The sequence below is a fragment of the Leucopleurus acutus genome (genome assembly GCF_964270905.1).
Source record: "Leucopleurus acutus genome assembly, chromosome: 4".
Classification (NCBI taxonomy): domain Eukaryota; kingdom Metazoa; phylum Chordata; class Mammalia; order Artiodactyla; family Delphinidae; genus Leucopleurus; species Leucopleurus acutus.
The window spans coordinates 111387159-111403712 of record NC_139146.1 but is presented as its reverse complement, the minus strand read 5'-3'; the positions used below and the strand labels follow the sequence as shown (position 1 = coordinate 111403712).

The 16554-nt window shown below is 39.6% G+C and overlaps 1 protein-coding gene across 1 annotated transcript in view; it reads left to right on the top strand.

The window, feature by feature from the left end:
• CCDC158 (coiled-coil domain containing 158) overlaps positions 1-16554 on the top strand; it is a gene marked incomplete at both ends in the record, with an annotated part of 83668 nt that overhangs the window by 23038 nt on the left and 44076 nt on the right. The window contains 8 exons of the mRNA XM_082837596.1: positions 1210-1407; positions 2082-2564; positions 5260-5449; positions 7319-7471; positions 9522-9634; positions 13389-13547; positions 14916-15008; positions 15800-15898. Of these exons, the coding sequence (XP_082693722.1) occupies positions 1210-1407; positions 2082-2564; positions 5260-5449; positions 7319-7471; positions 9522-9634; positions 13389-13547; positions 14916-15008; positions 15800-15898 (1488 nt within the window). The remainder of the gene's footprint in view (positions 1-1209; positions 1408-2081; positions 2565-5259; positions 5450-7318; positions 7472-9521; positions 9635-13388; positions 13548-14915; positions 15009-15799; positions 15899-16554) is intronic.

The following is a 16554-nucleotide window of genomic DNA, read 5'->3' as shown; positions in this document are numbered from 1 at the left end:
CTACAGCGCCCTCTGCTGGTAGAGGACAGGCCGACAGGGGGCTTGAAGAGTGTGCGGTAAAGGGAGAGCTGGCAACTGGGAGAGAAGCTCTAAACCTTGGGATGATCCTCACTTCTCTCCCTCCTATTGCGTGTATCCCAGTGTCCTCATATCTAATTTGAAAATCTTGGAGGTTAAATGTCTGAACCGTCCTCATAACCATCCCCTCCTTTTCATTCTTGCTGCCACTACCCATTCATTCAAGCCCCTCATCATACCTGCAGCGTGGCAGCATCTCCTCACTCGGTTCCTAAATCTAGTTTCTTCCCTCTTCCGTCCAGCCTGTATTCATCTTTCTAAACTATAGCTCTGATTGTGTCTCTCTTCCACTCAGAAATTACTCTCCCCATAAAGTCAGACTCCCTGCCTTTCAGTTATTATCTGTCCCCAGCTTACCTTTCCAGTCTCTTCTCTCCACATACACCCAGTGCTCCAAGCAAACCCCATGTGCGTCTTTCTAGTCCCTTCTTCCTAATCTCTGCATCTCCAAGCTGTTCTCAAGGTCCAACTTAGATGCCGTCTTGAAGCATTTGATCTCCTTTTCGATCATTTCTCTCTGCTGTTCATTAGCTCTGTCTCTTCAGTGAAAAGCCACTTCCAGTTATTTGTCCATTTATCTCTCTCTGGGTGAAAAGTTCTCTGAATATCTGTGTGTCTTTTTTTTCTCTTTCTCCGACTATGGCGTTTTTGCCAACAGTCAGCACTCACTATGTGTTTCTTGAGTAACTGAAGAGGGAGGTATTCTATCCACAACCCAATTGCCCGTCCAATCCCAATACCAGACACTATTCTGCTATTTCTGAAGCAGTCAACCAAATTACTATTGCTGTCCCTTCAAGCTTTTCTTTATTACAGGAGTACACTTGATGTGAAGCATAATGCCTTTGTTAGAAAATTCAAAACGTAACAGGATGATTTGTAGTTTCCTCTTCATTATATACTATTTGGGGTCTAGTCCATTGAGGTGTAATGCTAGAAATTACAAGTAAACAAAATGTTATTTTTCTAGGAAATATTGTTCTTTATCAAGCCATTAAAAGGGAATCAGATTCCAAAATCAAAGGCTTCTCAAATCACATAGCAACTCCAAAAATGATGTAAGGAAGGAAAATAAGAATTTTACTTTAATTATTTAATACTAGGGAAAAAGCTTATCTTCGTTTCTTGTAGGCTGATCTGCATAAACGAGAGAAGGAGCTGAGTCTCGAGAAGGAACAGAATAAGCGTCTGTGGGACCGGGACACAGGCAACAGCATCACCATCGACCACCTGCGGCAGGAGCTGGACAACAGGAACATGGAGGTGCAGCACCTGGAGGCCCTCCTCAAGGCCATGAAGAGCGAGTGTCAGGACCAGATGGAACGGCAGGTCAGGCAGGGCTGGGCGGCTCCTCCTTGGTCTCCCCCAAAGTAGGGTTGTGGATTCTGTGAGCAACTTATAAAAACCTGTTGTTTATGTCTATATTTTTGACGACTTGTTAAATTTAAAATGTTAAGCTTTATCTCGTTTTTGTCCATTGTTGTGTAATGAAACTCCAATCCAATTTTCCTTTTCATTTCCACCTAGAAATTGGTAACCTAGTAATTGCTTATTTCAGAAAAGCATCAAACCATAGGGAGATCTGAGGAACAGCAGGGTTGAAGGTTTCCAACAGATTTTTTTTGTTTTTGTTTTTCCCCCGGAATTAAGGGGCAGGTTGGAGGGAAATAGAAAGGGCAGTTTGTCTTCAATCCTACCACACTCTCCACTATTGCCAGTGTTATGCTAACTTAACTTGGTGTGGAAGACATCCTCAGAGGAAACTTGCCAAGCTCCTCCCAACGCTAGAAAACCACTCTAGAGGAGGAGCATTATTATTCAATTAAGGCCTCTCCACCTTGGTCTAATTAACACATGTCAGTCTATGGTCTCTATGAGGTTCTGACAGCAGAACAATTTGAGACACTGTCAGATTCATGATTTCACGTTGTTGAGCTAACTTGTCGTATCTCGAGACCTCTGTCTGTCTGCCTAAATTCATGAAATTCTTCTTTAACAATCAGATGGCAGCAATTCAGGGAAAGAATGAAAGTCTCGAAAAAGTGTCCTCCTTGACTGCTCAGCTTGAATCCACCAAAGAGATGCTCCGCAAAGTCGTAGAAGAGCTGACAGCCAAGAAGTTGAGCCTGGAGAGCTCCGAGAGGACTGTGTTGGACCTGACAGCTTCGTTCCAGGAGAAGGAGAGAGCCATCGAGGCCACCAACTCGGAGATCATGAGGCTGCGCTCCCGGGTGGACTTGAAGCTGCAGGAGCTGCAGCATCTGAAGAATGAAGGGGCTCACCTCAGAAACGTGCAGATAGAATGCGAGGCCCTCAAGCTGCAGATGGCAGAGAAGGACAAAGTGGTCGAGATCCTGCGGCAACAGATTGAAAAGATGACGCAGCTGGTGGGCCAGCACGGACGGACGGCTGGCGCTATGCAAGTAGAGAAAGCCCAGCTGGAGAAAGAGATCAATGATAGGAGACTGGAGCTACAGGAAGTTAAGGTCTGTAGAGTGTTTTGTTGGTTTAGCTTCTGAAATATCTTTTTTCCCATGAGTAAGTATGACCTAATTGACTGGAAAGGGGTTTTGTAAGATGATTGTGGACACTCTGAAATTGTTTGAATGTATTTGTGTCAGTATGCATATATGTTTTCGTGAGAAAGTTTCCATACTTTTATCAGATTTCACAAGGAATGGCCCCAAAATGGTTCGGAACTGCTGACGGAAAAGAGAAAATCCAGCTTCTTTGTGAAGCCTTTCCTGATCCCACAGTTGGAAGAAGTATTCTGTCCCTCTTCAAACAGACCTAAATTTGAACCCCATCTCTCACCACTCAATAACTGTAAAACACTGGACTGTTTGCTGAACGTTGGCTTCTGTGTCTGTAAACCAAAAAGCAAACAAAGAAAACAAAACCCCCAAAACCTATTGGGTTATTTGAGGCTTACATGAGAAAATATGTATCAAGGATTTACTTAGCTTGGTTCCTGGCCTGTGGAAGATGTTTAGAAAATATTAGTTCTCTTCCCCCATTCCGTTCTCTCTCTTCTGAACCTTATCATACTGCATTTGTACCTGTTATAGCCTGGATCACATTCTGTATTGCACTGTGTGTGTGTGTGTGTGTGTGTGTGTGTGTGTATAAATAGCAATGTCTCCTCTTCCCTATAAGACTGCAGACTTCTTCAAGCAGGGTACACATCTTATTCATCTTTGTACCCCTGCCCCAGGACTTTGTGCCTTGCACCCAGCAGGTGCTCAGTAAATATTTATCAAAATTTAAAACTATTGAACCAATTTTTAAAAATTTGATTTCCTAAGCTTTATGTTACCTGTATCTGCCACGGTAAGTAGTAGGAGACAAGTCACGTACAATTATTATTTTTCTTTTAGTTTTACTGAGATATAATTGACACAATACTGTATAAGTTTAAGGTATACAGCATAATGGCTTGATTTACATATATTGTGCAATGATTACCACAGTAAGTCAACATCCATCATCTCATATAGATACAAAAAAAATTAAATAAAACAATGTTTCTTCCCTTATGATGAGAACTTTTAGGATCTACTCTCTTAGCAACTTTCAAATATACCATACAGCAGTATTAATTATAGTCATTATGTTGTACAGTACATCACTAGTGTAGTTATTTCTGTTATATCTGGAACGTTGTACCTTTTGACCACCTGATCCAATTTCCCCTCCCCATCCTTTCCCTGCCTCTGATAAACACAAATCTTTTTTTAATATTGATTTTCTTTTTTAAAATAATTTATTTATTTGTTTATATTTTTGGCTGCATTGGGTCTTGTTGCTGTGCGCGGGCTTTCTCTAGTTGCGGTGAGCTGGGGCTGCTCTTCCTCGTAGTGCGTGGGCTTCTCATTTCGGTGGCTTCTCTTGTTGCGGAGCATAGGCTCTAGGCACGCGGGCTTCAGTAGTTGTGGCATGCAGGCTCAGTAGTTGTGGCTCACAGGCTCTAGAACACAGGCTCAGCAGCTGTGGTCCACGGGCTCAGTTACTCCGTGGCATGTGGGATCCTCCTGGACCAGGGCTGTTCCTTGAACACATTACCCGTGCCTGGAGCTGTCCGCAGCCTGCCACATGCTTGCTCCTTTACCTCTTTGAGGCTTCTGTTCATCAGAGAAGCCTTTCCTGACCAACTGTGGCAGGGTCCCCAAGACCACTCACAGGGTGATCATTTACTAGGAGGACTCAAACAGTACTCAGCAGATAGTCGTGCTCATGGATAGGATTTATTACAATGAAAGGATCTAAAACAAAATCAGCCAAGGGTAAAAGCACACGGAGGAAACCAGGCACAAGCTTCCAAAAGTCCTCTCCGGCAGTCACGCAGGATATGCTTAATTCCCCCAGCAACAAGTTGTGACAACATGTGTCAAATGTTGCCAACCAGAGAAGGTCATTAGAGACTCAGTCTGCAGGGTTTTTATACTGGGGGCTGGTCATTTAGGTACTCCTTACCGGACAGGTGAATACAGTCTTCCGAAAGGAAAACAGGTGTTCAGCATAAATCGTTTTGTTTGCAGAACAGTTTAGGCAGAGTGGGCCACTTTTATTAGTTAGACTGGTGGGAACCCTCTCAAAATCCTGGCTGTTGGAACAGCCAACAGCCAGCCTGCCTAGCAGGCTTTCCTCACGGTAGCAGTCAGGCTCTCTTCCACGTACCAACTTAGCTCACGTAGCAGCCCCCTCCCTGTGTTCATTCTCTACCCTCTCACCTTTTTAATTATTTTTTGTCCTCATTATCTGACTATTAAATATTTGTTTCATCTGTCTTCTCTCACTGGAATGTAAAGCCCCACGAGGGCGAGGACACTGTTTGATTACTGCTATACACGGCCAGGGCAGGGGAAGCCTCGCAGGTGAGGTGTTTTGGGAGTAAAACAAGGAGGTGCTCACCTAGGGCCTCCCCTACCTCCCCTGCTACGCTATCCCCAACAGATGAAGTGGAGCCTGGCACAAAGTAGATGCTGGTGTTCAATACCTTTTTTTGAATGAATGAGTACAAAGAATAGGAATCATGAAGGGTTGCGGTCAGTGATACTGAGAATTAACATCTAAGGTTAAAAGGAAGTCAAATATTCCTTTTGTTTTCCAGCTTACTATTGCTGCTTTATATTTTATTTTTTTATTTCTTACTCTGTCCTTTGTGTTTATCCCTATATTTAGATTTTGAAAGATAAAAAAGATGCAAAGATACGGGAGCTTGAAGCCAGAGTGAGTGACCTGGAGCTGGAAAATGTGAAGCTGGTGAATGCAGGCTCTGAGCGGCTCCGTGCAGTGAAGGACATCAGACAAGAGAGAGACCGTTTATTAAGTGAGGTGAAAGCTAGTAGGAATGAGTTAAACAGTCTTACAGGTATGTTACTCCAATTCAAATTCTGCTAAAAAATAGGAGTGCTATCAGTGAAGTTCAACGAGGATCCTGGGACTATGTGAAAGAATGGTTCCTCATCCCAATTACAAACATGGATAATTATGCTGTCCCAGTGGACACCTGAAATCCTGATGCTTCTCCTTGAAGCCCTCCCACAGCTTGCACTTAGTAACCACTAACTTTAGTCAGTCTTCAGTGTCCATAAAATTCTTCACTGAGTTTCCAAGAGGAGGGTGAGGGAAGCGGAAACCTCGAGTCCTTTGAGTCAGATAGCTTGATTAGATGTTTAATAACGAAGCAACACATGTAAACAGACTTATGCAAATTTCTTGAAACAGAAAAATCCAAGGCCTTAAATTTTAAAAGGAAGTACTCCTAGTTCACCAATAGTATGGTATAGGTATTATCTACTTCTCATACACACACACACACACACACACACACACACACACACACACACACACACACACACACACACACACACCTGTGATTCCTGAACACTTACTATGCCAGATGCTGAGACAGGCCCTAGAAACAACAGTGAGGCTCCTGGCTAGTTGAGAACCAGACCCGTATAGAACAGGTTACAGCACAGTGGGTGAGGCACAGTGGACGCATGCTGGCTGCACATGTGGCAGAGGATAGAGAATCAGCCTCCTGTAGGAGGGAACATCTGTACTGGGCTTGATGGAGGAAAAGGAATTTGGCAGGTGAAAAAGAGGTAGAAGGGCAATCCAGGCAGAGAGAACATTATGGGCAGAAGCATGAAGGCATAAAATAACATAATGTGACCTCAGAAGTATTTATGGAAGTAAAAATACAAAGGAATGAGGACTAAGAAATGAGGCAGACAGTGTGGAGCCAGCAAAAGATACTAAGTAAGAGATTGTTGTCATCAAATTTACATGTTAGAAGGACATTGTCGGCAGGTAAAGAGAGAAAGGCAAGCCTAAAGGAACAGAGGCCACCCAGTTAAGGAGGGTTTTCCTGTAGTCCCAGGGAAAGGTGATGATAACTTGAACTGAGGCAGTGGCAGTGAGAAGGAGAGGAGAGGGAAGAATTAAGAATATTTTTGGAGATTGGAGGGACTGCGTATGTGTTTCAGGTTTTAAATTTGCAGTATTGGGAGAACAATGATACCAACAGCTGAGAGAAGGAAACCAGGAGGGGTTGGCTTGCGGGCAGGAGGGTGAGACGCAGTCAGTGTGATACCGTTGGTCTGGGGGCACCAGGACATCCACGTGGAAGTGTCTGGTTAGACAGAGTTAGATCTTAGCAGAGGGGTCTTGGTTCTGTTTGTTCCCTATATATGTAAATCTATCTATCATATATAAATAGATAAATATAAATAAATAGATACTTGAATAAGTGTGTGTGTGTATATGTGTGTGTGTGGGGGGGTGGGTGTGTGTGTATTCTTATGTATGAACAATGAATGCTGGGTATTTTGATAGTTACTGGAGATAAAAAATCAGATAAGACACATGGCGGCCTCAGGTTACTTACCATGTGGTGGACATTTCATCTACCTCCAGCTGGAGGTTAAATCTGTTGTGGTAGATATGATTATCCAAGAAGGTTTAAGATGAAATAGATGTGAGCCAATTATACTGGCTGGGAAAAAGCAGTAAATAATAAGTGGGTAAAGGAGGAAGATCCACCCAAGCAGATTAAAAAGAGTCAGATGCCTGGAAACGTGTATGTACATCTAATTTTTGTAACAAATGATGTAACTAGATGGAATCTCTTTCAGCTCTAAAATTCTATGATCATTAATTACAAATACAATATACTTTATAACAATGGAGTAGAAAAAATTAATCAACTATTATTGATTATCACGTTGTACAGAGGACTATGAAGTCTTAAAAAGGAATTTTCGAAACAAAAGTGAAGAAATGGAAACTACTACAAATAAGCTGAAAATGCAATTAAAATCTGCACAGTCTGAGCTAGAACAAACAAGAAATACATTAAAGTCAATGGAAGGATCTGATGGTCACGGTATGCTTTAGTAGCTTTCTTCCTTTTCTTTTTAATTCCCTTGGTCTAGATTTATTAAAACACAAACCTAGATACATTGCCTTTGACCTCTTCACAGGGCAGCATGCTGTGAGAGACATACAACAATAGGTAAATAGGTATCACTGATGCGTGTTATATAGCAGTAGTTCTCAGGTTTTTGTGGTTTTTTTTGAGGGAAATTGCCATTTACTTAATTTAATCTTTAAGTATCTGAATCTTTCTTTTTCTGTAGCTATTTCAATAATTTCTAACAGACCTCAATGTCCATAAATGCCAGTTAATTGTTTTTAAGGAAGTGTTGATATAAATACGGGTTACCAATAATTTTCATTCAACACCTTATTTTTCACACGTTTATTATCTACATAAACTGTGTACCTGTGGCTAATTGTCAGTTCCCAACTCCTTCTCTGAGATGAAGATGGGAGGGAGCCCTGGGAATTGAACTGCTAGGATGAGGGGTCCCTTCAACCACTTACCTGTTCCCTTTTCACCTTGCTGCCCATATTAATTCAGAGAGAGAAGGTTAGTTGCTGTTTCATATTATTCATATCATTGTTTGTATGGCTATATTAGCTGACTGTAAGAATAAATATTTAACTAAAGGCTACATTTTTTCTATTTCTCAGTATTTTTTCATGTTAAAAGGCTTACGTTTGTGCTTACTTCAACAGCACATATACCAAAATTGGAAAGATAGGAGATTCCCATGGCCCCTGCACAAAGATGGCACACAAATTCTTGACGCGTCCATATTTTGTGCGGTTCTTGGAGATTCAGCTCTTTCTTCGCTGGTTAACACCAAGAAAATGGTGGGGCTTGGAGAGATCACTCCAGAGGCCCATCTGGGGTCTGTTCCCTCGTCCCCTCCACCAGACAGATCTCGTCCTCAGTGTATTCCAGGCCTCTCCACAACTGCCCCAGTCACATTACCATTGTTAAATTAACTAGGTAATCCTGTATTTGCTCTCGAATGCCTATTTTCATTGATTAAGATCACCTTAAAACAAAAACTTTATTAAGAAAATTACCTTTGAAGGCCAACCATGATCCACTTAATCAGACCAAAATTCTTCAAAGTGGTGAGCAAATGATGCCAACCAATCAGTGTACTGTGCCTGTATTAACCCTGTCTTTGACAGTTTAGCTATAAGAACTGTATCTTGTTAGGAAGAAGTCACACCTTTCATCCTCCAATAGTTTGCTTTTAAAGAATGGCACATTTTCTTTTTCTTGTTAACCTCTAAGCTCTAACTGGACCTAACTCAAAGCAGTGGCATTTTCAAACCTCTTTTCTCAGCTGACTCCAAGAAACAACATAAGGTCTCTGACTTTGAATTTCCAAACAAGGATGAGCTTTATTTATCTTTCCAGTGGCCTGCCATATCTTAAGTATTCAGTGCCTACTACCTGTCTCGAACATTCTCATCCTGTCATCAGTTTTAGTAAAATAATCACATATATGCTTGTATTGCCAGTTTGGCTTCTGAAACAGCAGTGAGTTCCAAGCACATGACGGCAACCATGAGACTGGAAATTGAGTCGTTTGTGATATCACTGGGATCTTTTAAAAGATCACTAATAGTAGATGTCTTGCGTGGTATTTTATATATCAGTTTCTAGAAAAATTATTTTAGTAAAAATACTATATACATTATGACTGTATATATTTTGTGTGTATATATTTCCTATATGTGTAAGTATGAACTTGGTCAGCATTATTTATTAACTGTTGGAGATACGGCAAATTATGATGGCCAGTGAAATTAATTCTAGCAAGGAATCACAAAACATCATCATTTATATACATTTTTGAGCTCAGAACCTCTGAGTAATTGCTGGTAATTGTTATATCCCAATATTGTGAAATCTGAAGACATTTTCTGTGAACACTTCCTTGAAACTGTCCAGGTGCCTTAGAGGAATCTTACCTGTCACCTTCTCATAATGTTTGACCATCAAATTATAGTCACCTCTCAAAATTTAGAAACTTTAGAAACAAGATACAGTTTAGTTCCTTTTTTTCCAGCTATGAAAGTGGCAATGGGGATGCAAAAACAAATTACGGCTAAAAGAGGTCAGATAGATGCCCTTCAGAGCAAGATACAATTTTTAGAAGAGGCCATGGCAAATGCAAACAAGGTAAGTCTCTGTCCTTGGAATGGGGGAAGCCAATATGTTCACTCATTAGTAAACTACAACACAGAAGAAGATGTAGCAGAGATACAAAGTACAATGGAAGAAAGACAAGAGTTTATTCCTGACAGAGAGAATGAGGAGAAAGTTCCTGAAGGAACATTTGAGCAGGACCTTGAAAGAGCTAGTATTTTTTTTTTTTTGTAACTACTCTGGAATGAATTTTATTTTATTTTATTATTTTTTTCCTTGGTCCTCTTTTATTATTTTTTTGCATGTATCTATTCTTTTTTAAAAAATAAATTTATTTATTTATTTATTTATTTATTTACTTTTGGCTGTGTTGGTTCTTCATTGCTGCACAGGGGCTTTCTCTAGCTGTGGCGAGCAGGGGCTACTCTTCGTTGCGGTGCACGGGCTTCTCACTGAGGTGGCTTTTCCTGTTGTGGAGCACAGGCTTAGTTTCCCGTTGTGGGCTCTAGGCGTGTGGGCTTCAGTAGTTGTGGTGCACGGACTTAGTTGCTCCGCGGCATGTGGGATCTTCCCGGACCAGGGCTCAAACCCGTGTCCCCTTCATTGGCAGGTGGATTCTTAACCACTGTGCCACCAGGGAAGTCCCCATGTATCTATTCTTTTTCAGATTCTTTTCCTATTTTGGTTGTTACAGATTATTGAGCAGAGTTCCCTGTGCTATACAATAGGTCCTTGTTGGTTATCTATTGTACTTTAAATACAGCAGTGTGTATATGTCAATCCCAAACTCCCAATCTATCCCTCCCCACAACCCTTCTCCCCAGTAACACTAAATTCATTCTCTAAGTCTGTGAGTCTGTTTCTGTTTTGTAAATAAGTTCATTTGTATCATTTCTTTAGATTCCGCATATAAGCGATATCATATGATATTTGTCTTTCTCTGTCTGACTTAACTTAACTTAGTATGATAATCTCCAGGTCCATCCATGTTGCTGCAAATGGCATTATTTCATTCTTTTTTATGGCTGAGTAATATTCCATTGTATAGACGTACCACATCTCCTTTATCCATTCATCTGTCGATAGACATTTAGGTTGCTTCCGTGTCCTGGCTATTATTAACAGTGCTGCAGTGAACATTGGGGCGCAGGTATCCTTTTGAACAATGATTTTCTTCGGATATATGCCCAGGAGCGGGATTGCTGGATCATATGGTAGCTCTATTTTCAGTTTTTTAAGGAACCTCCATACTGTTCTCCATAGTGGCTGCACCAATTTACATTCCCACCAACAGTATAGGAGGGTTCTGTTTTCTCCACACCCTCTCCAGCATTTTATTGTTTGTAGATTTTTTGATGGTGGCCATTCTGACTGGTGTGGGGTGATATCTCATTGTAGTTTTGATTTTTATTTCTCTAATAATTAGTGATGTTGAACATCTTTTCATGTGCCTCTTGGCCATCTGCATGTCCTCTCTGGAGAAATGTCTATTTAGGTCTTCTGCCCATTTTTTGATTGGGTTGTTTGTTTTTATGATATTAAGCCGCATGAGCTGTTTGTAAATTTTGGAGACTAATCCTTTGTCGGTCACATCATTTGCAATATTTTCTCCCATTCTGTGGGTTGTTTTTTTTGTTTTGTTTGTGGTTTCCTTTGCTGTGCAAAAGCTTTTGAGTCTAGTTAGGTCGCATTTGTTTATTTTTGTTTTTGTTTCCATTACTCTGGGAGATGGATCGAAAAAGATATTGCTGCAATTTATGTCAGAGTGTTCTTCCTATGTTTTCCTCTAGGAGTTTTATAGTGTCCGGTCTTACATTTAGGTCTTTAATCCATTTTGAGTTTATTTTTGCGTATAGTGTTAAAGAATGTTCTAATTTCATTTCTTTTACATGTAGCTGTCCAAGAGCTAATATTTTAACTGCAAGAAGTAGGCAGAAGGATATTCATGGTAGAGAGACGGAATGGTTATAAACAAAGCATATTCAGTTCTGCTCTAGTGCAACATATGTGTTCCTGAAATGACCACGCTATGCAAAATTGTGCCATAAAAGCCACCATGGGGCTTATCAGAGCAGTGGGATCAGGAGCACCACACTAACGAACTTCATCAGTGACGAAAGGAAAACAGGAACCTAATGGAAATGGAAGCACTGTTTTACACATGTTAAATGGTTAAGAGATACATAAATACTACAATTAGGATGGCCCTTTATCTTAAAAAAGACTGGAAGTTTGCTTGTGCCTTGAAGAATGGCAGCATGGGAGTTGTTAAGAAGGGGTAGAAGGTGGGTTTCCTGTAACACAGGATGTGCATGGACATAGCTCATAACCCACGGTAAACTGAGGGAGCTGATAGTTGCTTGAAGAGTGTGTATGTATGCTTTTTGTGTATTTCTGTGCAGCTCTGTTTAGCTGGGTGCTGTTTTCTGCCTTGACCCCGTATTTCTCATAAATGAAACTGTGCATAAGTAAATGTGAAATTTGTGTTATATTCAAATGTTCCCTGATAACATCAATCACTTTGGAACAAATTTGCACTTTTAGAAGAAGAGTTATAACAGAACTGACTATAATGGAGATGAGAAGGTAAACAGCATAAGCAGAAAATAAGGGCAACTAAAATAATTGCTTTCCCCTTACCGAAAATGCTGAAATACTTTTTTTAGAATGAGGCTAAGTATTAACAAATATGTACATACATTTGTGCATACCCCTCATCATATGGACTTATTTATTTCCTGTGCTTTTGTTCTTTCCCACTTTTTTCTCCCCTCCATTTCTTATCCTAAATTTGTTCTTTTCTTTTTCTTCTTCCATTATTTGCCTATTTGGAACCTAAAGCAGGGCTTATCCTCGTCCTCCCCAAGGGTACTTAGGGCAGTAAGAGGTTACTGCCTGCTCTCACCAGAAACACCTGCACCTAGTAAAGGAAGGTGTTCATCAAAGCTCGATGACATTCCCCTCAAACAGGAAGGAGGCAGCTTGAAAAATTAATCCTTCTTTCTTTCTCATCAGAAAAGGAAAAACTATTTGTATCCAAAATGTGTATTACAGTGGTGATACCTACTACCTTGTTTACATTAAACATTTTCTCTATGAAAAAAATATACATATAGAAAGAAATACAGACTCAGTAAGTTCAGGTTTATATCTTAACTTGATTACTATGCATTTGTTCTTTTCTACCCATTTCATGATGTATTTTAAAGGAATGAACTAATTTTAATGAAACTTTGTTAGATACCAAAGATTCTCCATAAGTTTATCAGTAAGCTCATTCTCATCACTGGATCACAGTGACTTTGAGGACAGGAACTGTGTGTCCTGTTTCTTTTTATGCCAGAGGGTCTATAGTAGGCATTTGTGAAATTAATATTTAACCATTTGTGAAATTAATATTCAACCTTGAAACAAAATAGAAAACCCATAAAGATTTCAAATACGTGTGTCTCCTTTAAATCTCTTGTGTCATTTTAAAGAAGTTTCAATTTGATTTGGTATATGATTCAATCTCAGTTCACCACAACTCTGTCTCTTTTTATGACAGTACAGTTATTACATATTTCATAGGTTTTATCAAAGATTTAATAAGCCTAGAAAGAAGTAATAAACTAGTAGTGATAAAAATGAGAGAGAACATGGTAACATAATTCTAGCAGCTCCGAACTCCAATCCATATACAGTTAAGCTATAGTTCAGATCTTTACATAATAGTTTTATATTTCCATCACATCTCAGCATCTACATCAGCATATTATTTCTGATATTTTCTCCTCTGTAATTGTAGGAAAAGCATTTTCTGAAAGAAGAAAAGACAAAATTAAGCCAGGAATTGAGTACTGTTGCAGCAGAGAAAAACAAGATGGCGGGAGAACTAGAAGTCCTACGATCTCAGGAACGCCGACTGAAAGAAAAGGTTGCTAATATGGAAGTTGCTCTTGATAAGGTGGTTATTAACTAAATATATAAAATAGTTATCAACTAAATAGTTATTAACCAAGTGGAATTGTTCTGAATGAAAGGTCCATGTTGATAGGAACCAAATCTGTCAAACTGTATTGTATCCCAGTCACCTCACACAAGAAAAAAACTGTATCCTGTACAGAAGGCTGAGCTTTAAAAGCATAGTCATGATGCATACTTTTTACAAAATTATCTTTTTTCTGGCTAACAGGTCACAAGAGCAGTCAGATATAAGATGTAAGATGCTCCTGGTATCCTTTGTGACCTGAATAACTAAAAATACCACCAATCTAACTTACCATCAAAGAAGGACTTGAATACTGGGTAGAATACAGTCTGTTAATAATATCCATACATAGATAAAGTAATGCTAACGTCTGGCACTTTGTGGAATTCAAAAAGTGCAGGTGGAGAGCTTCCCTGGTGGCACAGTGGTTAAGAATCTGCCTGCCAATGCAAGGGAAACAGGTACGAGCCCTGGCCCGGGAAGATCCCACATGCCGCAGAGCAACTAAGCCCATGCGCCACAACTACTGAGCCTGAGCTCTAGAGCCCGCAAGCCACAACTACTGAGCCCACGTGCCACAACTACTGAAGCCTGCGCGCCTAGAGCCTGTGCTCTGCAACAACAGAAGCCACGACAGTGAGAAGCCCGCACACTGCAATGAAGAGTAGCCCCCACTCACCGCAACTAGAGAAAGCCCACGTACAGCAATGATGACCCAACACAGCCAAAAATAAAATTAAAAAAAACAAATAAATTAATCAATTAAAAAAAAAGAAAAAGTGCAGGTGGGGAACACAGCTTAAAGAGTGAGAAGGATCAATGATGACACTGTATTTGTCATTGCCATTTATTGTAGAGAAGTAAATCTCTCTTTGTGTCACCTGAAAACTCTGGAAGCCTAAAAATATACCAAGACTAGTCATTGATTCTTGAGAAATCAGAGCCTTCATGGTTATAGAAAATGACCTGTGAGCCCACCTATTCAAACTTAGGTCTTAGAACATGATATATTGACTCATTGAATTTCAGTTGTGGTTATTTTTATAGAACTGTTTTTACATTGCTAAAGCTGTTTGCTCATTTCATCCTTAGTTCATTCATTCTTTTGAGTGCCCTCCACATACTAAATGCCATGTAGATGCTGGGGCTACAGAGGATAAAGACATGGCCTCCAATTACTCTCAAGTTTTCTGAATAAAACATAAATAAATAGATAAATGTAATACAGTGTGCCAAGAACAGGGGAAGTTTCCTTGAAGAGATGGCGACTCTGCGTTTATACATTAATAAAATAAAATTGCATAAAGAATGGAGGGTAAACCATATGTGGTTGCTTGATTTTAGGCATCTTTGCAGTTTGCAGAATGTCAAGATATAATACAGCATCAGGAACAAGAATCAGTGCGCCTAAAACCTCAACACACTTTGGATGTAAAAGTAAGATCTTTTTTCATCAAAAATAGTAGTTTAAGCAAAAATTATGCCTTGGTTTGATATACTTTCATATTTTCCCCATGTACTTTAGATACATTCAAGTGTACTTTTAACATTATCTAATATTAGCAACTATAAAATCTGTGTATTGTACAGATTATACCTATCCTTTTCGTATATAGTAACAAATTGAAGCACTATGCTTTATGTTAAGTCTATACTGAATGAGGGAAACATAGAAGTACCTACCTTGGGGAACCAGAGGTTTGTATACAGGAGGTCAAGTATGTTTGGCTTGTTTGGAAAATTTTAAAAATGATGTAATTTGCATGACAAAACATGTCTTCTTTAAAAATAGTAGATTTTTCCACTGGAGTATATGTCTGGCTTTCGAGTATATTTTAAAGTTGCAGACATACTTTAAAGTCTCAATACTGGATATTTTCACAGGCAGAAGCACTCCATAGTTGGAGAGGGTCTTTCTCAGTAGTATGTCAGAAGTAGTGTGGAGTGTTTGGCAAAGTTAGAAACCAACGTAGTAGCATCCCATCCGAGATATGTTTTCACATCTGGAATGATTTTATCCATCAGAAGTGTGAAGGCATCTTCCTAAGCCCATGATTAGTCCCCAAAGAGTAATATACACCCGAATCATCTTGCTTAATACTTTGGCTTAAAACTTTGTAGAAGTTCAACATGTAAGACTGAAATTATATTTGCAAGAATACATTTTGATTTCACAATTCTCACTGTAGGTTGACAGTTATTTTGCTCACATGTATATTGTCTTCCAGGAACTTAAGGGCCCTGGATACACCTACAGTTCTTCTGTGAAACCACGCCTTCTACAGCCATCATCTGCTGCCCAGTCTGCAGCCAGCTTCCTATCTCATGTAAGTAACTAGTCTTGTAGTCTAATCACACATGAAATCACACATGAAAATCAATTTCATTAGTTAATAGTCCTATTGTACATATAGCAACAGGGTTGCTAGTAACCTACCAGTTATCCTGCTTATGCATTTAAATGAAAAGCATGCACTGCAAAACGAAAAAGTTGAAATGGACTATTTTCACACACATGAGTTATGTGCACTGATAAACTAGCTATCACCCAGCAAGTAACATTCTATCAAACAAATGAATATTATTAATATTAGAAGTTAACATGGTTCTCTCTGGAGACTGGAACTTGGAGGTGGGCAGAGGAAGGAAAGGAGACTGCTGCTTTTTGTTTTAAGTGTTATAAAATCATTTTACCTTTAAAACTGTATGCACGTTACATTGATAAAAATTAAATTAAACCCCTCTCCCCATGAAGCAAACAACAAACACAACAAAGAACATTTGACCAGGAGTCATTGGGACTTAAGATGTGTCTCTAACTACTTTGTGTGACCTTGGAAACTGAGTTAAATATATTGTTCCTTTTCATCTCTAATGAGGAGTCTGGACTATAGATCATCTCTGGGGTTTTCTAGAAGATCAGCTCTGAAATTCCATGACTCTTCATTACCCAAAAGCCAGCCTAGTAGTTAGGCTCTTTAAT